General features: G+C 41.0%; 1 protein-coding gene and 3 long non-coding RNA genes across 4 annotated transcripts in view; 1 reads left to right on the top strand and 3 right to left on the bottom strand.

Annotated features, from left to right (window-relative positions):
• Positions 1 to 17,397, top strand: part of CHST9 (carbohydrate sulfotransferase 9) — a 204,614-nt gene extending 187,217 nt beyond the window's left edge. The window contains exon 5 of the mRNA XM_039217563.1: positions 15,940 to 17,397. Within this exon, the coding sequence (XP_039073494.1) occupies positions 15,940 to 17,031 (1,092 nt within the window). The 3' untranslated portion in view covers positions 17,032 to 17,397. The remainder of the gene's footprint in view (positions 1 to 15,939) is intronic.
• LOC120220462 lies at positions 745 to 5,940 on the bottom strand. The gene is made up of 5 exons (XR_005525581.1): positions 5,856 to 5,940; positions 4,927 to 5,173; positions 2,819 to 2,921; positions 1,823 to 2,089; positions 745 to 1,018 (listed from the first exon to the last, which is right to left on the bottom strand). It is a non-coding gene; the product is annotated as an uncharacterized LOC120220462 (long non-coding RNA).
• Positions 5,967 to 11,161, bottom strand: LOC120220466. The gene is made up of 3 exons (XR_005525583.1): positions 11,134 to 11,161; positions 6,464 to 6,660; positions 5,967 to 6,047 (listed from the first exon to the last, which is right to left on the bottom strand). It is a non-coding gene; the product is annotated as an uncharacterized LOC120220466 (long non-coding RNA).
• LOC120220454 lies at positions 16,236 to 22,991 on the bottom strand. Its single transcript, XR_005525580.1, has 3 exons — positions 22,789 to 22,991; positions 21,671 to 21,967; positions 16,236 to 16,316 (listed from the first exon to the last, which is right to left on the bottom strand). It is a non-coding gene; the product is annotated as an uncharacterized LOC120220454 (long non-coding RNA).
• Between the last annotated feature and the right edge of the window lie 1,241 nt (positions 22,992 to 24,232).

Raw genomic sequence — 24,232 nt, forward strand, 5'->3', positions numbered from 1 at the left:
GTCCTTCCCGAGATCTCCATGATCTGATTTTCCTACAAGATATGGCCCCACCTTCCTCTTTGATTTATCTTAAGTCACTGTGCCCTTCTTGCTCACACAACAACCCCACACCCCCCTCCCCCCACCCTTCCACCTGGCCAGGCCCATCCCCATGCAAGGACCCTTTGCACTCGCTGCCGCTGCCTGAAATGTTTATCATAATCACCTCTGCTCCAGTAGCTTCTCCACAAATAGATCTTCCCTAGACATCTATTTAATGTAGTCTCTTCATTCTTCCCGCTACTCGCATGGTGGTCACATGGCTCTACTTCAGTGATTGTTGTCTGGTTTACTTATTTGTGTGTTTGTTCATTATCTACCTTCACCCACAAGAACCTAAGTACCATGAGAGCAAGATCCTTGTCAGAGTTGTTTACCCTGATGTTTTAGAGTTCACATATTAGCTGTGCAATAAATACTTCCCAAACGAATTCCATGCTTAATGAATTCTGCTAGCACGCAATGGCAGCAGTCTGGGCATGAAGAAAAATGTATGTGTGTGCTATATTGATAGTAGGAATGAACACTTAAGAGACAAAAATGAATAGAATTTGGTGCCTGACTATGGAAAGTGAAATAACAAATTAAGACAAGGGTTAACAAGAGGTTGCTAGGGTTACTGCAGAAAGGTGAGACTCTTGGCAGAAATATAAAAGTTGTGGTTAAAAGTCACATTTTATGAGTCACACTGCTTATTAAGCATGACATATTTATTCCATTTATTTTTCACAACTCCATGAGGTAGGCCTCATTCTCTGTTTTACAGATGGGAGGTTAAGTCTGCTCCCACCAAGTTGTTCACTTAGGTGTCCTCTTCCAGTGAGTGACGTTGATTTGGCAGAAAAGTATTGGTTTGATAGCAGTCGACAATTGCACGTAAAGCAACGTGTGCATATTCATCCAAAACCCACTCTTGGACTCACCGTCTCCCTCTGGCCTTGGTCCAAGAGCTTTCCTTTCACTAAAGCAGACTGGAGCCCTGGCAGGGGTCAAGACAGGCAAACTGACCTCGGTGCCAATTAGTATAAATATATCTCTCCTCGCACAGGAAGGAGCATGCTCTGAGCTGGAGAATCTCAATGGATGGAGCGTGAGTCACAGATGGGGCAAGAGAGTCTTCCCATTGGTCTGAGAACTGGTCTAGAAGTACAAGTCTTGTCTCTGGTGTTCACAGGTGAATGAGGCTCACATCCATCCACTTTCAGTTATGATACTGGCTACAGGCCAGTTACCAGTGGCCCTCAGTTATGGGAGACCCTCAGAAAATCCCCTGTGTGGAGGCTGAGACTTCCCCTGTCGGGCCCAGTTTTCCCCTGTGTGGACAGCCGGCAGAATCAATAAGCTGTGATGTTATTTCTGAGCAAGGTACACCAGCATGTGTCTGTCCCTTCCAAGGAGAAGATTATAGAATTGTATCGAGGAAAGGATTATAGGATTGCCATCTCTGAAGGACCTTCAGAGAATTATGCTGGCTTGCTTTCTGATACCGGTGTCTCTATAAATAGGTTAGACAGAGAATCCTGTTCATCCAGGTCTGGATAGAAGAGAATTGTGATTGGATATCAACACCAGCCCCGCTCTCCCACTTGGCATTGCTGTCCCTAGGGCTCTGGCTTTGGACTAGTAGGTAATGGGTAGTGAAAGAAGCGTTTCCCCAGGTATATGCAATTTCCTGGGACTTGGACTCTGCCTAAAAACAGCAACGGAAAGGGTTGGATGGCCCCCAGCCCTCCCCCCACCCCCCCACCCCCGCCCTTTTTGCCAGTGTCTCAGCTGCACTTACCCAGGCTGGGCTGCAGATGGCAGGCGCCCCTCTGTGATCCTCCCATGTCCTGTAGGTGCTCAGTCTATACCAGCTCTTGGAAATGAGGTTGTATGGACACTGAAGACTCCCAGCCTCAGACCTAGGCATCAGGATCAGGGCCACTCTTACTGGCCTCACGAAGAAAGGGTGACCAAAGGGAAAACCCATGGCCTGGACCATTGATGCTTCTTAGTATCCATTTCAGTGACATCTTGAATCAAGTACAGTCATCTTTTGGAGAAACAGCTAATTTTGGAAACCCCAAAAAGCTTCAAATTTTAGACTGAAATAATATTCTTAAGATAAAACAGATAAAAATTTATATTAGTGCATGAAGAGATAAGACCTACAGATATGCATTTTGATCATCCCTTTGTTTTGATAGAGACCTGTTCATTCTGACCCCCTCAGATGGTAACTCACTCTACTGACCCTGGCCTCTCTGCCCTCCTGCTTTCCTGTGACTTAATGTCTTACATTATTCCTCTGCATTCCTTCTCAGACTGAAATCCCCAAAAGAACCCCCTGTTGGCATGGCTTGGGATCGCTGTGGCGTGGTCTGGTGCCCAGGGCAACTCTCTCTTCCTAGTACAGGGCCCAGGTAACCCACAGTAGCACCAACGTGTGAGGTGCCTGCTCTAGACTGAGAGGGCTGGGCCAGGCTTTGGGGAGCCAGTCTTGAGTAAAGCTGAGTTGTCAAATACACAGGCAAGTAAGCCAGAGGGGCCTGTGTGTCACTCGAAGGTGCTGACACAGGCAAATCTGATCTGGGGCTCACAGATGCTTAACCAAATAAGACAAATGGAATGTGCTCCCGCCAGTGTCACTGTTGCTTGCACAGCGTGGCCGTTCCCAGAACTCAAGTAGCTTTGGACTGGTAGGCAATGGGTGGGGAAGAAATGGGCCCTCGAGTATATGCTGCTTCTTGGGACTCAGTTCTCACCATGGGAACACCCTCTACTCCACCGTTATTACCTTGACTCAGTTATTCTCTTGGTCTCTGCTTCTCTTCAAGGCTGATTGGGTTTTTTTTTCCCTCTTTGTCAGTAACGAGCCAAACCTCTCCATGTTTTATAGTCTAGAGCTAGAGGAGAAATGGATGAATGGATTTAGCTAGTCACTGTCCACACCTGAGCAGAAGCTATTGCTCCACACTATTTCACTGGTTGCCAGCTGGCCTATGGATAAGCTGTCCTTAAAGCAGATGCTCACTCCTAATTGGTGCCTGTCTCCATCACTTCTTAGAGGAATGGGGCCTGTTGCTGTGGTCATTTAACTCTGAAGTTGGGAAGGCAGGCATTCTGGGTGAGCTGTCCAATGTCAAAGGAGAATCAGAGAAGAAAGGCACAGAGACAGGATGCACTAACATTTTGAGGAACTGACTATGTGGGCAGATACTGTACTAGGCACTTTAAAACTGCATTTATCTAACTCATTCTCAAAAAGACTTCTTTTCTCCTGCCATCAGAGTGTCAGAATCAGAGGGCTGAGATTTTAGGATAAATCTAAATGGGTCCAAAGAGATTTTGTGTTCAAAGTTGGTTCTAGGTCGCAGGGCTGCCTGCCTCTTGCCTTGCAAGAGAACTCTTGCAAATCTGGGTAACCTCGTTCAGCCCAAGAAGACTAGGTTCTATCTGGTCATAAGGTGCTCCTTTTCTCGGCCTTATTTTATGCATCTATACACAAACTCATTGTGAACATGAGTTCCAAAGGGCGAGTGACGCTTCCAAAGAAAAAAGTGTTGGGATCCTGGGCCCCAGCCCATGCCATCACTTCCATTTCAACGTGTACAAGAACAAATATGAGGCTTCTCACTTTAAAAATGGGAAAACAGGGGTGCCTCAGTGGCTCAGTTGGTAAAACGTCCAACTTCGGCTCAGGTCATGATCCCGCGGTTCATGGGTTCGAGCCCCACTTCAGGCTCTGTGCTGACAGCCAGCTCAGAGCCTGGAGCCTGTTTCGGATTCTGTATCTCCTTCTCCCTCAGACCTTCCCCTGCTCACACTGCCTCTCTCTCTCTCTCTCTCTCTCCCTCTCTCTCTCTCTCTCCTCTCTCCCTCTCTTTCTCAGAAATGTATATTTAAAAAAAAAATTAAAAAATGGGAAAACAGAGAACCAGAACATTAATTGGCTTCCCGTCACAACACTGGCCATGCCTTTGCATAGTCTCTCGTCTCTTAATATCTCCTTGCATTTTGGCCAGACTTCCAGTGACTGCCAACATCTGAAGAAGTTGACCTTGGCCTCCTATACAGCAGGCAAGGGTTGCCAGACCTCTTCCCTTTAGGGGCCTCCACCATGGCTGATGGGGTTTGGTGGGATAACTCTAGAGCTTTGAAAGCTCCCCCCAGAGGAACAGAGATCCAGTTCCTACTGTGCTAACTTGCCTAAAAGTTCACCCTATGCTCTCTGCCTTCTCTTCCCTACCTTACTTCTGTACTGTCCTACAAGTATTTGTTAGAATCAACTCCACATGAGCAACTTACACACACATCCTTGATTCAAGGCCTGCTTCTAGGGAAATACAAATAAAGACACTGCCCTAAAAGGTAGGGAACCTGGTGGATCTGACTGAAAATTCTTTACATACTTTATACTTTGCTGATCTATCCAGCCACCAGGTTCCTGGCTTCACAAAAGCTTTCTTCTCTCTTGCACTTCACTCTCCATCCCATGGAAGCATCCCTGCCCTCTCCTCCACGGATCATCCATGTCTCTGACCCTCCCTGGTCCACCCTAAGTCAGTTCCCAATTCTAGTGTCACCCCATGGACTCATTTCCCTTGCTTTCTAATCCATACCTATAACACCATCACCTGCTCCCATGGAAGGAAGGAAGGAAGGAAGGAAGGAAGGAAGGAAGGAAGGAAGGAAGGAAAGAAGGGAGGGATGGATGGATGGAGGGAGAGAGAGAGAGAAAGAAGAAAACACATAAGCATTCCAACCCAGGGCAGCAGGCTCCTTCTCCCCATCATACTCCCCAAAACTAGAGCAAGAACTGTCTAGCAGCTGCATTCTCTAGAAGAATGTACTGGAGTCAAGGTTGCCTCCCCTGTGCCTCCTCTAGAGCTCATATATACACACCTTTGTCGTTATTCATCTTCAATTCAAGGGAATGAGAAGCTGGTTGACAATTAATAGTTTTTAGAAAACTAAACATTAAGATATTAGAGATATTAAGGAGCCATATTTCAAATCTATTAGATATCTACAATTCCAGTGAAATATCAAAATCCTTGCAGTGAAACATCCAATTATTTTGCCTCTTTTACTGCAAATGTCATTGACTGTATTTGTGACTCTCATCCATACTTGACACGTTCAGGCACACCTAGGAGAAAAATTGTGAGGAACAAACATTCGGAACGCACATTATCATGTTGCGGCTCTGCATTGAAATTTTGACTTTCTTTAAAAAGCAAAATGTTTTTGCTAATTCCCCCTAGGATGGACATAAAGAACTGGACTGTGTTCCCGACTTCCCCACTCATTCTACAGAGTGAACTTGGGCAAGTTATTACACAACTATTTTTATTTATCCGTAAGTTTGAAAACAATAGCCTCATTTTCTCAAGAGAACTTAGAAGACAGATTAAATGAGAAATCTATAAAAGCACAATAGAGTCCTTGTAGAGTAGCCTTATCTACTTGCATACGTTGAGGTTATGTCTGTTTTCAACTTCTGATAGTCTTGCCAAACCAGAGAACAGCACTAGTCTTGGTAGAAACTTCCCCCTTGATGTTGACATTGCACTACATCCTCAGTGCTCCTATCTTAAGTTTCCTTAGCTTTAATGGGAGAGAGAGAGAGAGAGGAATTAAATCCAAAATTGAAAGAACTGGCTAGTGAATTATAATTTTAGTCCTTGCATCCAAGGTGACTATAGAAATTAGCCTGTTGTATCAGCTCAAATAGCCTCACTACTGAAACTATTGTTTTGTGTGCAAGCAGCTTAAATGATTTGAAGGTTGCAGCATAGAGAGAGCTACAATTCGCTAGGTTCTCTCTTTACCCTCTAGCTCCAAGTGTTCATTATTTATTCCTGGGACTGTAGTTGTGATTTCTTTTCTTCTATTTTCTTTCATTGGCTTTGCCACCACTTCCATTGATTTGTTTTTTCTTTCCCATTTCTCTCTCAATTGTCCTCTGCCTTCTTTCTTTCACTCAGCTTTATCCCCATTGAACATGTATCATAGACTCTTTGCTGTATTTAAAGAGTGAGAGAAGAGGAGAAAAGGATTTAAGGAGCAGAGGAAAATCAGTAATATTCACCTAAAAAATACTCGTCACATAGTGATGCTCATAAACAAACATTTAAGGAAGAAATCAATAAAATACCTATTATTTATAGACAGCATACTTTGTGTTAGACACTCTACACATATTTCCTATAATTCAGCTACACTGCAAGGTAATGCTATTATTTTCTCCATTTTAGAGACAAGGGAACTGAAGCTTAGAAGAAATAAAATAGGAAATGATAGAAAAGGGGCACAAAACCAGTTCTTCATGATTCAAAACTCCTAGTTCTCAACTACCATACTCTCTTGTGACAGACATATGCTTGGTGCTTTACTTACATCAATTCATTTAATGAGAAATAAACAAGGAGTAAATTACTTGATACATGATGCCACTGGAAAAAGCCACGAATGAGTAAGACTGAGGTCGGAAGCACAACATTAGCAATAGCTTTGTTAAGTTGGCCCATTCTGTAAACTCCCTGTGCTTCGAGTCCTTCATCTGTAGAATAAACATCCATATCTTGTCTTTGGGGTTGATGTAGCAGTTAAATGAGCTTGCTCCATTCCCCTGGCCTTTATAGTGGACAAACAAAACGAAGAGAGGAAATAAATCACAGAGACAGGAAACAGAAATGATTTTGCACAGTCCATACTTTCTCCAAGAAACCCTCCCTGCCCTCCAAGCTGGATTAGATGCCCCCTTTTTATGCTCTCCCAGCATCACCTTCTTCCTGTCTTGCCACCTGCCCCAAGTGTGGTAATCCTTGGTTTTCTTCCTTGTATCTCCCTCCCCTCTCCTGCCCCTGAGGCCGCCCCAGATAAGCAGGGACCAACTTAAACTTGCTGGCTATTCCTCCAAAATGCAGCCCAGTGCCTGGCACGCAGTTAGTGTTCAGGAGGCATTTGATCAGTGAATAACTGAAGATGGAAGAGTAGGGGGTGAGAATAGAGGAGACAGGGCTGATGGTGCTGGGTATTAGGACCATATGCTCACACCGTTCCAGACTGTCCCAGTGTCCTGGTAGAAAATGCAGTCAGTCTTCACCCCTATCATAACTGAGCAATCAGTTTCTGAAGCCCTTGGCCTATGATTTGAGAGGAACGGGTCTGGCACGGAGGGGCCATGCAGAGACACGCTGGTTTGCATCCTCAGAGAGGACCAGCTTTCAAGCATCCCACCCGCTGCTATCACTGCCCTTATTAGCCACTAGAAATAACTAGGGCTTCATGATGGTATGAGCAATCTAACTGCACTCATATCTAGATTGAAAATAAATCACAAAAGCTGCATTATTAAAAGTAATATACAATTAAAGTAGAAAAATAGCAAAACCAATGGTAAGAAGGGACACATCTAATTACCAATATTATCATCATCAACTTTATCTGTTAATTGCCCATCAGGGTCCCTTCACCGTGGACACAGGCACTGCAGATTCTTTTTGAGCCCAGAAAAAATCTGGGCTCATTAGTTGTCCTTTTTTTCAAGCTGTGTGCCTTAAACAACTTGCTTAATTTTTTTTTAATTTTTTTAATGTTTTTTATTTATTTTTGAGAGTCAGAGAGAGAGAGACCACATGAGCAAGGGAGGGTCAGAGTGAGAGGGAGACACCCAATCCAAAGACAGGCTCCAGGCTCTGAGCTAGCTGTCAGCACAGAGCCCGACGTGGGGCTCGAACCCACAAACCGTGAGATCACAACTTGAGCCGAAGTCGGACGCTTAGCTGACTGAGCCTCTCAGGCGTCCCTGCTTTATGTTTTTGAGGCTCCATGTCTTCATCTGTAAAATGGAAGTAGAATATTATCTCAGCAACAGGTGGTGGTGTGTTACGGGTCTGACATAGCAGGCACTCAAAGATGGCAGATGCTGTGATCACCATGACTGCTCTAACTAATACCTTCAAGGCCCATAAATTCAGGTAGAACCTCTACCAGCCAGCAACTTCCAAATCTGTATACCCAGTGTTGGAGTCCTGATACCGATACCCCTCTCTCTCTCAAGGGCACCTCAAACTCAAAAGGTCTGAAATTGAAGATAGTGAATACTCACACCACCCCATAGCCTCCCATAATATCTGCTACTCCTATTTCCCCTCCCCTGTCTGGGAAATGGGGGGCATTCCTTACACATTTTTGCCCCCACTCTTCCACTTTTCCAGTATGATCAATTTCCTAATTTTTCCTCAAGTAATTTCCTTTTTTCTGCATTCTTACTTCATTGTCTTGGCTACTCTCCTAAGAGCCAGTCACAGTTGTCTTCTAAATGAACTTCTTCCCCCAGATGCACCTGCCCATTGCTGCTAGAATATTTATCCCAAGCCCCCGCCTTATGGAAAATCCCTGCCATCTACATGCTAAAGTCTAGACTCTTTATGTGTCATCTACATGTCATCTAGACTCTTTTACATGTCCTCTAGACTCTATATGGGCATGAGGATTCATCCCACCTGCCTCTCCTTCTTATCTGCATCTGTTTCCCCAGTGTCTTCTCGGGGTCAGCTTGTACTGTCTTTCCCATCCGTGGTTTATTGACCTGCCAACTCCTCAGTACCCTTCCAGATTCATCTCAGATGTTACTTCTCATTGAAATTTGCCCAAAATATTTCCTCAGAAAACCTAAGTATTCTTGTCTCTGTTCCCTGATACCTTATGTATCCTTTCATTATGGCAATTGTCACTTTTTTTCATAAACTGCTTATTTTTTAATGTTTATTTATTGGGGGGGGGCAAAGAGAGAGGGAGAGAGAGAATCCCAAGTAGGCTTCGTCCCGTCAGCTCAAAGCCCAACAGGCTCGATCTCACAAACCATGAGATCATCACCTGAACCAAAATCAAGAGTCAGACACTTAACTGACTGAGCCACCTAGGTGTCCCCATAATGTGCTCATTTTGATCAATACAGTTAAACTTTGACTTCCTCAAGGGGCCATAAAATTTATCTATTTTACCTTTGTTTATACAATGCCAAACACAGCATATAGCAGTAGCTTAATATGTGTGTTATGAATGAATGATCAAAATCCTTGAGTTACATAATAGCACAAGAGCAGATGAGCCGTACAGAAGTACACTTGTCACCTGCATAAAGCCAGTGTGTGTGACTGCCTGAGTACAGGGAAGCACAGGAATGATAACTGTTCTTCAATTAAACTCAAAACATACGTTTATTCGAGAGACTATTCTAGATACTAGTGGAAGTTCCACAGACTTACAATACTGCACACTGATCTTTGTTTGATAAGCTTCAAATATATGGGAGAGATAGTCACCTAAACAACCAACTATAACAACGAACCAGGGTTAAATGAAAGGTGCTAAACAAAAGGCTTAACACCAAACCAGGTCAGACTTGTCTTTATACCCTGCTGTATAGACCTGCTCCCCAGGCCTCCATCAGCGTACTGCTAAGTCTTTGCCCCTAGGGTAACAGATTAACTCATTATGTAATTATTTGTTTACTGTATTTTTCCCTATAATAATATTAGCTCCGTGTGGGCAAGGATCACATTCATCGTAGTCACCCCACCATCCCTGGCATCTACCCGTCTACCTAATGGGTAGTAGACCCTCATTGACTTCAGGGGGAGAGAGGAAGAGCAATTAATGTCAATGTTGAGGAGCAGAGAAGACTTCACAGAGGATGTATATGGAAACAGAGTACTTAAAAAATAACAACAGAGCTCTCAAATTTACTGCACGGTTCATGAAAAGTCCATATTTTTTCCCATTAGGCTTCTTTGAATACTCATTTTTCTCATCTGTAGCAATAGACCTTTTAACGAACTTGGCAAGCATGTCCATTCTTCAAAGGTATTTATGCAAAACTATAGCTTTCTGCCATAGTTTACAATTTAGTTATGCCTAAGAGAGTTTCTCCAATGAGAAAATAAAATAACAATGAGCTGGAGTAAATCGGTTTTTTCACAGGTAGTATAGACTAAGCACTCATGTTGCTGTGAAGAGGGCAGAACCCCACTCCAGAGTCCTAGGTGGTTTTCAGGGAGACAGTAGGATTTTCCATCAGCAGGATTTCTATCAAATCTAGGAGGTTTGGAAAGTTCCAGCAAAGGGCAGAACATGAGTGAAGGGTGTTGAGAGCCTGACGGAGGCAAGTAGAAGACAGTAAGTGTCAACACAGGAGCAGAACACAAAGTGCCAAACCCAGTGGTGACACAATACTGATGCCAGCTAAGGGATCCGGACTTAGGTTTATATATAGTTGAGCCAGTTCCAGATTTTAAAGGGATGAAAATAAAATGCCTTAGGAAGACTAATTTGGCAATAATTCGCAGAGAAACCAATTAGTAGGATACTAAAGAATATCCAATTAAGAGATAATAAATAAAAAAGATTTTTTAAGACATTATGAGATGTAAATTAACCAATTTACTTTCTGATTGTTAAGGCATCTCTCAGATTTTGTGAGTGGGTGGCCAGAGTGTAATAGAAGCATTTCAGAAATAGAAAAAGGCGCAGGAGGAGCCATTTTGAGAAGGAACAGGGTACATTTGGCTTTGTAGACATTTGCTTTGAGGACAAGCAGAATGAGGTGTCCTGAAGAAACAGGGAGATGTAAAAGTCTACTCTTTTTATGTTGTTGTTGCTATTATCATCAGCATTCTGATGATGGTGGTAGAATTTCATTAGTATAAGCCACAAATTTAAAATACCATCAATCTCACAGCCAAATTATGGCCCAACTACCCATCGACTGATGAATGAATAAAGAAGATGTGGGGGGTGTGTGTGTGTTTATAATGAAATATTACTGAGCCGTCAAAAAGAATGAAATCTTGCCATTAGCAAAGATACGGATGGACATAGAGAATATGAAGCTAAGTGAAATAAGTCAGTCAGAGAAAGACAAATACCATATGATTTCACTCATATGTGGGATTTAAGAAACAAAACAAATGCACAAAGGAAAAAAATAAAGAGAAGCCAGAAAATGGATACTTATCTACAGAAAACACACTGATGGTTACCAGAGGGGAGGGAGGTGGGGAGATGAGTGAAACAGGTGATGGGGATTAAGAGTACACTTACCATGTTGAGCACTGAGGATAGAACTGTTGAATCACCATATTGTACACCTGAAATTAAGATAATACAGTATGTTAACTATATTGGAATTAAAATTAAAAACTTAATTAAAAATAATAATACAATACCATTTATCTTGATTTTAGTAATCCAAACCCCTCAGTCGTGGAAAGCCTTTGCTGTAATTGAGGGAAATGCAGTGGAGAGAGGGATGGAGAGGGAGGCCACTACACCCTATAATGGTTTTTATAAGGTGAGTGATGGTGAGCTAAGACATGCTAGGGGAAGGTCTAGTGACCATCCAACAAGAAGCTCCTGGGGTGTTGCTACTTAGCCCCTCTCTTGATTTAGATAAAGCTGAGGAAACTGACTAGTACTAAATACACTATCAGGAGATTGAAGTCTCATTTATGAGCAATGAACCTTCCCCTCATGTACTTATCTCCCTAGCTGAACTAGTCATTAGAAAGTAGCTTGAAGAATATGGGCTCTCCAGCAAAGGGAAGCGAATAAACGTGTAGGGTATCTCAACAGGTAGTGTGTGTGAGGGCTGATGTGACATCCCTTCCCACAGCAGAGTATTTCTCTCTACTTACCAAAATATTCACACCTGCCATATTTGATATCCTTCTCACCTGGATGGTGGATGGTATGAGACGAGCTCTTTTTTTTTTTTTTTTTTTTACTTTCATTTGCAATACTCTATTGAGTGGTGCCCCCAAAGCCATTACTGCCTGCAAAGTGCCTGGGGAGCTTGTTCAAGATAGTCAAGAGCCCCACCCCCATAGATTCTGCTCCCGAATGTCCACAGTGAGCCTGGGAAGCAGATTGCTGGCAAGCCTCTAGAGGTTCCCAGGCAGCCTTGAGTGACTTTGAACCAATCTGATTTGGCAGGCAGGTAAGGCTCCCACCCTTCCATGCCTACTTTAGCATGAGCAGCTGTGCATGTACCTACTTTATTTGTGTTCTCTTCTGCCAAAGATTTGTTTGAATACAGATTTTCAGCACCTTGACAAGAATTGGTAAATTATTTATCTAAGTTAACCTTGACCTTCTGATTAACACTTTTTCTTTGACAAGGTTATAAAGCAATTATTTGGAAGCCCATCATTTAGTTAAAAATCACATTTACTGCAAGAAATAAAGCAGAAGAAAAAGCTTTCCATGAAAAAATTTTTTCCTCAGTCATCGCTCTCCAATATAAATGGAAATAAAACAATTTCTGAATACCCTATTGTCTGAAGCACTCACTGATGTTTAAATGTGTACTGGTCATTAAAAAGAAGTTGAATTTCTCCTTCTACTTGGGATTTGCAGAAAATCTAAAATATCCCAAAATGATTTGTATTTTAAAGTGACGATTTGTGCACACAAAACTCTGGTTTTGTGTTCATGAGAAGGATGCCCTGGTTATGTGCAAGCACTCATCTTACACACAGTTTTTCCATTGCAATGACAAACAAGCTGACATTAGTCCCTTCGATTTAAAAAAGAAGAAGAAATCATAATGTTGATACAGCCAAGGTATAACCACTATCAGTGTTTAGGAGGAGTTTAAAAAGACCATAAGGTGGCACTGGAAAGAACACCATGGTAGACAGTTTTGCGAGTTTTTTTTTTAAGTTAAATATGGCATGAAGGCTGGTGAAGTGTAATACGACTGTGTAAGTAAATCCTGTTAATAGATGTAAAGGTTCATTTTGTACTGTATCTTGAAATAAAGAATCCATTTCTGGTTTTCAAAGTTGCACTTACTCAATAAACAATTATTGATTGATTGTTTTCTGTGTGCCAGGCAACATGTTAGTACCAGAGATCCAACAGAGAACAAAACAGATAAGACCTCTGCGGTCATGTTCTAGCACAATAGAGGTGGGGGGTGGGAGGGAGACAACATAGAAGTAATAAATAAAATCATTTCACTTTGCAATAAATGCAATGAGGAAAGTAAGCAGAGTTTTTATTTGGAAACCTTACAAGGGAGAGAATCTCAGAAGGGAACATAATTTAAACAAGGTGGACAGGGAAAGCCTCCCTGCAGAAGAGACTTTCTGAGAGCAAATAGAAGAATGAGGCATGCTGGCTACTAGGAGCTAGGAAAACATAGTGAGAAGTGGTCAACGGACTGTGAAAATGGAAGTAGCAATGAGCTGGAAGGTTAGAGGATGGTGGTCAGAGAGATGATGGTGGTGATGCAGGCTCTGGTGATGACATGGTCTATGAGAAATGAAGAACACCTCTATTAAAGGCAAGGTGGTCAAGGAACCAAGAGTTTAACGGGTGTCAGAGTCACCATACACAATGACAAGAATGGGGATGAGAAGCAAAGTCTGAGCTAAAGTCTTCAGTGCATGAAGCAGAAAGAACAAGGGTCTAGGCAGATGGCAGATGGCAGCATGTGCTTCATAGAAGCAGGAGCTTTTACCAAGGGACATGTCCTGGAAGCAGCGATGAATGACAAGGAAATAGCTCCCTGTCTTCTGGCCAGAGGGACAAGCGGTTCAAGGAAATAAGGTTTTGTCTACTTGAGAAAGTGCAAGGGCAGCAGAATCTTGGGGGCCAGCCAGGTTCCATGTAAAGAAAGTCATGGAAAACAAACATTCCAGAAGTCTCCAGAGATTAAAGAGGAATTTGATGACCACAAACAGAAGGTCCAGAGGGCACAGTGGGAGGCTGAGTTTGTTTTTGTTCTTGTCAGTGGGGCAGGGAGGGAACGAATTAGGGTACATGTAGAGACACATAAATTACAGTCTGGATAATAATGGACAACTGGGGAACCTTGAAATTCACTAGGTCAATAGGATAAAACATTATTACTACACTATAAAATATTAATAATGGCAATTATTATTTATAGTTGTAGCAATAAAAGAAGTAGCTGCAAAAATATATTGGCAGCTTTATTTCAGGTCTGTACTAAGTACGTTCCACGCAATCAATCAATGACCCCATGACCTTCCAAAGCTCAAGTGTCAAATTTCCAATCATCTGTGAAAACTTCATGGACTACAGGTAATTGATCAGAGTAAAGATGGATTCAGGGCTTTGAAGCCATGCTGGCAGTCTCTGAGAAGACAGAAGACAAATGGTTTTAGACTTGATACCCCAAAGGGTTGGCTTCCAGTTCTATGGAAGATCTGGGCAGCTGTTTTATGGGGCTACCCAAGTTGGTATATGGTGATCAGGGGTTACTCATACAATCTTCTTGCACTAAAAAGAAGCCCTATCCACCCCTTAAAGCTCATCTAGTAGCTCAAAGGACCATGATGCTTTGAGGTGGCTCCCATCCACAGTGCAAACTATTTCTCTGCTCTTTTGCTCAATTTTCTAGAATATTCCTAATCCACGGGGATGACTTCACTCCATTTATGCATTCATTCATTCAATAAATATGTGAGAGCAACTACTATAGGTTCTAGATCATTCTAGACACTGTGAATGAGAGAGAGAGAGAGATCCTCCTCTAGCCAACTTCTCTCACCTCTCCCTCCAACACTAGGCTGATGACCCCATGCATTATTTCCACAGCACACCAGTTACTCATTGTTTTTCCAATAACATGCTGTCAATTCTGTATGTATATCTCCAGACCAGTCTTCTCCTCAACTATCCTTTTCAAGTCTAAGTGAGATTGTGTTACTTCTCTGCTGAGAGCCCTTCAAGTCCCCCTAGTTTACCCAGGGTAAAAGCCAAAGTCCTTACACTTTTTATCCCTAGGAGAGGATTCCCTGTTGTAAATCCTGCCTTCCATGTATTCCCTTCTCCAGTCATTGCAAGAGCTGTAGGAAGATGAAGTCAGATGAACAGTAAATGGTAGGTAGGTCGATTCTTGCACTAACAAGAGAACTAAATTCTTGTCCTACTTTTTATACAATTGTACATAGCAGGACATCAATTAGACTTTTCTGGATTCCCTAATCATTCTTCACTTGGGAAAGAGAAAGGTTTCATACATGAGTGAAATTATATGATTATAGTTACTAAGTTGTTATGATAAAATGAATATTCTGAAATAAAAACATTTTCCACGAGGAAAAATATCCCCTTTTGAAGGGGCTTGGAAAACTGAAATGGTCATGACGATTGTATAATTTGCCTTGCTACAATTTTAAGTTGTAATTTATGACTTTAAGCTCTTCTGTGCATCATAGAATACCTCAAAAGCAACAACAAAAATTTCAATCCAAATACAGCTACATTTTTTATCTACATTCAGATGCACTAATTAAATTAATGATTGAAGGTAACACATTCCTGAATAGCTCAAGAATCATTGACCTACACAATGATGGAGTACAATGTGTCACAGGCAAAGCTAAGATGAAAATTCAAGACACTTTCCTTTCCATCTTGTGGCCGTGTGTGTGTGTGTGTGTGTATCTTGCTATATAATTGATAACCATAGTTAACAAAGATAGTAAAAAAACAGTAACCATCTTACTATGATCATAGACCCAAATCAATACTAGTAGGTTTAGCTGAATAATAATCAAGATAATTTAGCTTGAGAAAATCTATTAATATACTGTAGCACATTAACATCAAATAAATGATAACATGTAAGTAACCAAACATATATAATATAAAATGGGAAACTTTGGTTCAAAATGATGCTTGGACACCATTTTTCGTTGTTATATTTTCTCTAAAGAAACTTACTACAAAATGTGTATTCAGCAGGCTTTGCTAAATTGTTTTGGCAGCTTACATGAAATGCGCTCTCCTCAATAGTATTGTAAAACAAATATGTTAAGACCCTTGTATACTCTCCTTTGTGCTTACAACATTTCTCCTTCTCTATTTTAACAGAACCTTAAGTTCCACATCACTGAGGATCCCAAGGGAAAAAAGGAGAATCTTTTGCTCAACTCTGAGAGGCCAGCGAGGGTCTTAACCAAGACCAGCCACTCACAAGGAGAGGATCGAGCTTTGGGGAAGACCACAGGGCCACCAACAATTAAGCTGATTGAAAAACATCCCGGAACTAGGACTGTTTTCAAGAAGTTCAGTGAAATGAAGTGGCCGTTGGATGTACACCCTTTAAACAAAAGTTTAATCAAAGACAACAAATGGAAGGAAACGGATGTGGCCCAAGAGAAACGCAGGTCTTTCCTTCAGGAGTTTTGCAAAAAATATGGTGGGGTGAGTCGTCCTCAGTCACATCTTTTTCACATGGTATCCAGGATCTATGTGGAAGATAAACACAAAATCTTATATTGTGAAGTACCCAAGGCTGGCTGTTCCAACTGGAAGAGAATTCTGATGGTACTAAGTGGGTTGGCTTCCTCTGCGTACAACATCTCCCATGATGCTGTTCACTACGGGAAGCATTTGAAAAAACTAGATAGCTTTGACTTAAAAGGGATATATACTCGTTTGAATACCTACACCAAAGCTATTTTTGTTCGTGATCCCATGGAAAGATTAGTGTCAGCATTTAGGGACAAATTTGAACACCCCAATAGCTATTACCATCCGGTATTTGGGAAAGCAATTATAAAGAAATACCGGCCAAATGCCTGTGAAGAAGCATTAAATGATGGATCTGGAGTCAAATTCAAAGAGTTCGTCCACTATTTGCTGGATTCCCACCGTCCAGTAGGAATGGACATTCACTGGGAAAGGGTCAGCAAACTCTGCTATCCGTGTTTGATCAACTATGATTATGTAGGGAAATTCGAAACTTTGGAAGAAGATGCCAATTACTTTCTACAGCTAATTGGTGCTCCAAAAGAGCTTAAATTTCCCAACTTTAAGGATAGGCACTCTTCTGATGAAAGAACCAATGCTCAGGTTGTGAGACAATATTTAAAGGATCTGACTCGAACTGAGAGACAATTAATCTATGACTTTTATGACTTGGACTACTTGATGTTTAATTATACAACTCCGTTTTTGTAGTTTGCATTAATCTTCTAAAACCCTGTATTTACTTCATGATGATGGCCTCAAATCAGCTGTGATTTTCCTGCAGTTCTCTGTATGAGAGAGAATTTAACTAAGTACAGTTGTCTTGACTTAATGATTTTACCAAATAGTATGACACCAATTGGCACAAAGTTATAGGAAAATTACCTTACAGAGACATGTAAACAACTTGAGTTGCTCTAGAATGTCTGGAAAATAGCTGCTTTTGCATTATGGATTATATTATAGAAGCAATAACCTAGCCAGCTGCTACATTAGCTTCAAAAGCCTCTTGCAGTGATAGGAAAAGGGATCTAAAATAGCATGAGTATATGTCTACATCCTGGAATTTGTTGTCGAAAGTGCATGAATATATTTTTAGCAGTCTGTGACATATTACTCGAACCTTGGAGAGTTTTTTTACACCCTGGAAATCTTTCTATCAACTGCAATGATAAATCAATTTTTAAATAATATTTTGGACCTAGGTATTTAATTTTAGATTGGAAGGCATTATGTGATTTACAATATGAGAATATAGCAGGAAAACCAGATGAGGCTATGGCTTTTTATATTCAACAACTAGTAAAAAATGCACAGCATGCTAAGATCAAAGCAACAAAAACAACCTTCCTCTTCCAGAAAAACTTAAGGGAATTGATTCTGTTTTCTTTTGAGCCCTCTGTGCAGAGACAAAATGAACATAACCACTAAAGGTCTTTGCTTCTGAAGCAGGCGGTTGAGAAGTTTAAGCCTCATCAGATATAAATGTGCTCCTAATTTCTGGTTTAATTGGGCAGGGGGGAAATTGTTTCAGGATGGAATAATCATCAAAAACAAAAGTTGCCACTCTGAATATGGGCCTCAAACAATAACAAAGTTTTATAAGAGTATTATTTGAATCAAAGCATCGTGTGCATAGCTTTATATGTGGAATGTACTCTAAGAATAGCCTTTGTTTCCAGTCTAATTACTTAGCTTGGGAATGACTTTTTAAAAACGCATATACCACTTCAAAGATAGGTTATATTCTAGAGAATAAACAAAACAAGAGCCCCTAGAAACATTTTTAATAGGCTTATGCATAAACAAATTCAGGTGTTTTCTTTTTAAGCTTAAATATTCTATACTAACATGGTCAAATACCATTGCATTCAAATATTAAATCCAAGTTTTGGGAAAATAGGACCATGTGTCACCCCTATCGAAAGTTGTAATGCATTCTGGGGATTTTTTTCCAGTGGACCCTAAATTTGAAGACGCATTTGGATGGGAACTTATTTTAATAGGTTGACTGTTACTTTGAGTTAAGAAGACCACATGTCATTCAAACCCTGTTTAAATGCAGTCCTCGAACATGTTCTTCTTCCCAAACTATCAGTTTTTTTCTCATCAATAAATATTCAGTAACATCTCGCAAAGAAAAGTAGGTATTAATATTTAAATATTAATAGACCAAGAGAGTTACAGTTGTCCTTATTTCATTTTGATTTTCCATTTCATGGCTGAGTATTCATGAATTGCTTCACCCGACACACGCCGGCCTTGTCCCATCTGTGTCTCCCAAGGAGTAGGTAACTGCAACAGGCTGCCAGAGCCTACGTATTAAGCCTTCTAAACCAGCCTTTTACTACTTTCCACTCCATTTACTCTTGCCTCTAGACCATACACTTAAGCCTCGCTCTCTGTTCTTAAGGAGTTTTACTCTAGAGTAATCTCACTTGTATAATTTAAATTTTGCTGTACCATGTAGACTGGAGCCCTTGTAACTTGGAGACAATGAAATCATCTTTTTATGGAGAAAGGGAGAGAATGGAAACTATGCCAAGAAGCCTGAAATTTTATTCCTAAACTACACACACACACACACACACACACACACACACACACACACACACACACTAATTTTAGATGGAATCTGCTATAAAGTGTAGAAGCAATTTTCTCAACGTGATTCCTAAAATCTTACCAGGAACAAACAAAAAACCCTTCTTTTCATAACTTTGAAAGAAAAAAATGGGGAAAACATGTCTTATCTCTCTCTTTAACATTTCTAATGTACTTGAGAGAATGGGATACATATATATCCACACATACATATATAGACACAAACAAACATGTATGTGATACGTATGCATATATGTATATATACATGCACACACACATAACTGTTTGGCACTGGTGGGAAAGAAGAGAGCTGAGAAAACGATACACGATGCTCTCTATCAAAGCTGTTCTATGCCTTTCGCCGTGTATTCTCCCTCTCAGACCCTTTCCACTGGGCCTGTGTAACCAGAGGTGGCCCTTCAGTCACTCTTTTCCTAAAAGACTCTGATACCAGCAGGCATCCTGTGTGGCTGTGAGTCCCAGAGGCCATGTGTTAATAAGGTTTTATGAAGGAAGAACACTACCTACTCTTTCTTTTCAATGACTTCTGTTCATGGCAGGGCCGAAGAAGCCAGTCGTCATCTTGGATTCCTTGTGACTTTAAATACCTTTTCCATTTATCCTTTCTGAATTATTCTGCCTTGCAGGCCAGCTCACATTCACCTATGTCGTTTCTGCCTGTGCACAAGCCCCAGGTGGAGGCGTCATTGCTCCTTTGGATGCTCACAGTTTCATGGATTTAGATTCCTAAAGGCTAGTGACCAAATCCAGACTCATCTTCCAGATGTCCAGTGTTCACATTTTAGCATTAGCTTGCCTCAGGTAGAATTATAAGTCCTCTAATTAAACCCTAAGGATCTGATTTGTTTTTACAGGCAGCGAGAACAACCTGGGCAGGTCCCTTCTCTCTGTTATTCTCCTGTCTGGAATTACTAGCAGAGTACAAGTTGGCAATTAAATCCAAAGCCACAGTTACTTAACATGGTAAACTATCTATGGAGAAGTGTTGATGTGATTGTGCCCAGGACTGCCATAAATTTCAATGAAAATGCATATAAAAGACGCCCAACTTTCTGATTCTTTCACATGTGTTTGGAAACACCCATGAAGTCAATGGAAATGTGGGGCTACTTGCTAAATTCTCTCACTTCACAATCTATAAAATATTATCTAGCAATTCAAAAGCCGCTTGGATACCATTTATAATCAGGAAGAGGGAAAAAAAACGTATCCATTTTCCTTATGAATAATTATTCTTCAAAAAAGCATTATCTCCTAAAATATATAGTTTAGCTGAAAAGAATATATAAGCAGATGCAGGGAATTTTGAATATGAAACTCTTTGAAAAGACCACCTGCAGAATAGGCAGAACTTGGAATTCATAGGCTGAGACTCCCGTAAACATCTCTGTACTATCGGTCCTCCCTTGGCCTCTTGGGGCATCTTTAGCCTCTGGGCTTTCATGGAATACGGCACAGAACTCCGCCCATGGCTAACGTCCCCAGCGGGGCTCTGAAATTTGAAGGATCGTTGCCCATAGGCCTTTAACAGTAGCTCAATACCTGAGGTCCTCAGACCAAGGCCAACTCAGTTTAGTCCCACCTTTAGGACCAGACCTTTTCAATATCAATCATAAGCATTATAATAATATTCACGACCATAGTCATAATCAAACATTTATTCCTTTACTACTTAAGGGCTTTACATGCATTTATTTAATCTCCATAGTCCATCTAAGATGGAGTGTAAGCTCACACACACACACACACACACACACACACACACACACTGTGTATATACACCGATACATACATATACAGCAGAGTGGTTGAGTAACTTGCCTAACGTTGCCTAACAGCTGGAAATTAGGTCAGGAGCCAGGATGAATCCAAACGGCAAATACCACTACCAAACTCCCTTAGTTTAAGGACAGCTAAAGGCAAGAAATATATGGACATCCTGAAACTTCCTTGATACAAATACAGATATGTATACATGTGTGTATTTTGCTGGTTATCCTATTTCAAATCAGCTTATCCCTTTCTCCCTGCTGAGTTGACAGATTCAAAGACTTTGTAAGAAATTAAGCTTTCTTCCTACCCCCTTTTTTAAAAATTCATAGTTGATCATGGACCACAATGAAAGAACAAAAAAGTCCCTGGACCAAGTTTAGCATAACAAAAACAAAATACCATTTTGATAAGGAAGTCCAGATGGCCACAGGAGTGGGCAAAGTCATGGAGAGTATGGTCCAAACGGAGGAAGTCTGGCCAACTTTCACCAAATCAGCACTGGAAGATGGTGGTGGCTCAGCCAATCAGCCCAAGTGAAAGCTCCTTAAATACTGCTAGAAAGTAAATGATTGTGTACAGTCTCCTTTTCCTGAGCTCCTGCTCCCAGAGCTAATAGTGGTCAGATAACCCTAAACGGACTCAGGAAGATTATAGAAAAGAACAGAAGAACAGATTGACTCAAATTAACTGAAAAACACTATGAAAATTTCAAGATAAACAGCTACCAGAGGGAAGACTTTTCTAGACCTTCGGGATACCCTACATGAGGAAGGCCAAGTCTGGAGAGTTCAGCAAAACGGTGTTGCCTCCCACCATTTACTTCGCAGAATTACCTAGTCCCACACATCTTATCCACCACAATCCTATCCTTCCAGGTATATTCAAGTCCATTTAGGCAATAATTTTTTCCGTCTCCTCTGTTCAAGTCTTCACTCGATATTGAAATACTCACCTCTCTCAAATCTAGACATTTACTTCATGTTAAGTCACCACAGAATCTCTTTAGATTATTCAGTTTGGCAATCTCATCTCTTCATGGGCTCTCTGATCAACAGAAAAAGGTAAAATGATTTTCCCCTGGTGTGACATGCATCTGATTCTTCTTTTACCAGTAAATGCAAGCAATTCTTCCTTTTTTTGTGCTTCACTTATTCATTTGTTCATTTGCTATATCCCTCTTCATATGAACATAAAATCTCTGCTGTCATTGGAATATGTTCTAGGTCTTCCAAAAGGAAAGGAATTGTGTCTGTTCAAAAGAAAGAGTTATTGATAAATATTTTTGATAATATAGTTTAATGGTTCCTCAACAGCTTCTCTTCATGTATAATATGTTTATTATTGCCTTTGACTTTGAGAAATCTACACAATCAGTGGATCTAAAGAGAAGGCCCTAAAGCAGAGCAATTAGGGAAGTCACTTAAAGGCACATGGTTTCTCTATACTGATTGTCATACCTTAACCCAAATTATAGCTGTAGACACAGCAATCTTTTACTCTTCTAAAGTGACATATTTGGTTTTTAGGCTGGGGGAGGAAATGTTTAAAAAAGGTATGATTCTGGTCAAGAGGAAGGCCATTTACTGAGCAGGGAGCACACAGGAAAACTACCTTACATACATCCATTTAATGACATGAAGAATATGTCTAATTCTTCCCCCCCAAAAAAAGTGAAAGTTAGGTATTAGTCCACCCATCATTTTATGAGGGAGAAAACAGGGTCATAGAGGTTTAATGGCTAGCTGCCAAGCCAGCTTCCTGCCAAGGTCTCTCTGGCTCCAAAGCTGAGACCACACACGGCAGCCTACAGGCCAGATCTGGCCACAGATATGTTTGGTTTGGCCTACAACGCATTTTATTTAATATCTGAATTAGTTGTCAGCATTTTAAAATTGGAAAGCGTTTGTCAATAATAAGGAATTTCTGTTACGCTGCATCATTTGTGCTCACCTGAAAACGGTTGGGCAGAGTCAAGGTCAGCCCCTTTAGAGAGATCCTTTATTGTTGATGCTCTCCATCTCGGCATCATCACTCTTTTTGCCTTACCCGGCTGGTCCCTAAGTGCCTCACCTTTTCATCCCTGCTTTGAAGTGTGTGTCCTTGCTGCGTCTACCATGATTCCAGAGGAAAAGCAATTCCTGAACATTTTCCTTGACCATATTTGTGTCATGCAAACTAGGTTCCCTTATCCTCATTCGAAATGCTGCTGGTCCTTTGGTCGTATACCCAGTGGGATCGCCAAACAATATTTCATTGTTTAAGAAAATCTCTTCTGACCTACAAAAAAAAAGATGTTGGGAGAAATCCAGTACCTTCTTTTGGCATCCTTCTGTCTTAACCACTGGGTCCCCCTGGCAACAACATTCTTTCCCATCCCCTTCAGCGGAGATGAATCATTCTCCCATGCCCTTGGAACCTCAGGGTCTAGGACAAAAACTGGTTCCCACTAATGCATCCAGATTGCTATTCCGTAACTTTTCTTCAAAAACTCCTGTTTTAAAGGTGTACCCACCTTTCCTCTGAAAATTACCTAGCTTTCCTTGACGATTTCCCCATCAGGCTCATCACATGCCTCTCCACCCCATTCCTGCCATTATCCTGGGTGGTTTTTGCCATCCCAGTGACATTCAACTATCTTTGCTTCTTAGGACTCTAACCTCCTCCTTCTTCTACTTCAACACTCGGAGAGCTAGATAAAACAGAAACCCAGCCATGGAACGAGATAACCATGACTCTGGTTCCTGAAGAGCAGAACACTTGTGGAAAACTATGTAGTACTTCATTTTATTCATTCATTTCCTTAAAATATTTCTCAAGCTTAGAAAAAATGTTCTCCAAAAATATTATGAACTCCAAACACTGGTATAACTACCAATTTTAAAATGATAATATTAGTTTGACTATAATTATCATTAGGCAAAAATAAACCCTGATTTAGTCTCTCAAGTGCTCAAAAAATAGTGCCCAGGCCACCACCATGTATCAGAGTTATCCACATCTTTGTTAAAAACAGATTCCTGTACCCCACCCAATATGTGCTGAATTAGAATCTCTCCAAAAATCACTTGGGAATTTTCTCTTTTAACAATCTTCTGGGATGAGTCTTGTACACATCATGGTTTGAGCACTGCTGATATGTGTGTGTGATTTTTTTTTAAATCCTGGTGGATTATAGGTAATAACAAAGCCTTCTCCCTTCATTCTATTACTTTGTTAAAAAGTTAACGGCTCTTGGCTCAGAGAAGGTCAGCGGGTATTGGTACCAAAGTCCTCCGTGGGATTTTGAGCTGTGCTGAAGCAGAAACTTGGCATCTGAGGTCCGCCAACAGCAAGAAGTAGAGCTGAAATGATGAAGTGAGTTATGGGAACAGCACTAGTCACTGCCCAAACTTTTCGAAAGCTTTCAGGATGAAATGGAGAAATGGAAACTTTCCTCTTTGAAACACAAATGACAAATGTGGACTGAAGGCAATTTTGGCAACTCAACTTCACACTGAACGAAGTGAAGACAGTA

The sequence above is a fragment of the Hyaena hyaena genome, unplaced genomic scaffold (genome assembly GCF_003009895.1).
Source record: "Hyaena hyaena isolate Hyena2069 unplaced genomic scaffold, ASM300989v1 scaffold_14, whole genome shotgun sequence".
Taxonomy (NCBI): Eukaryota; Metazoa; Chordata; class Mammalia; order Carnivora; family Hyaenidae; genus Hyaena; species Hyaena hyaena.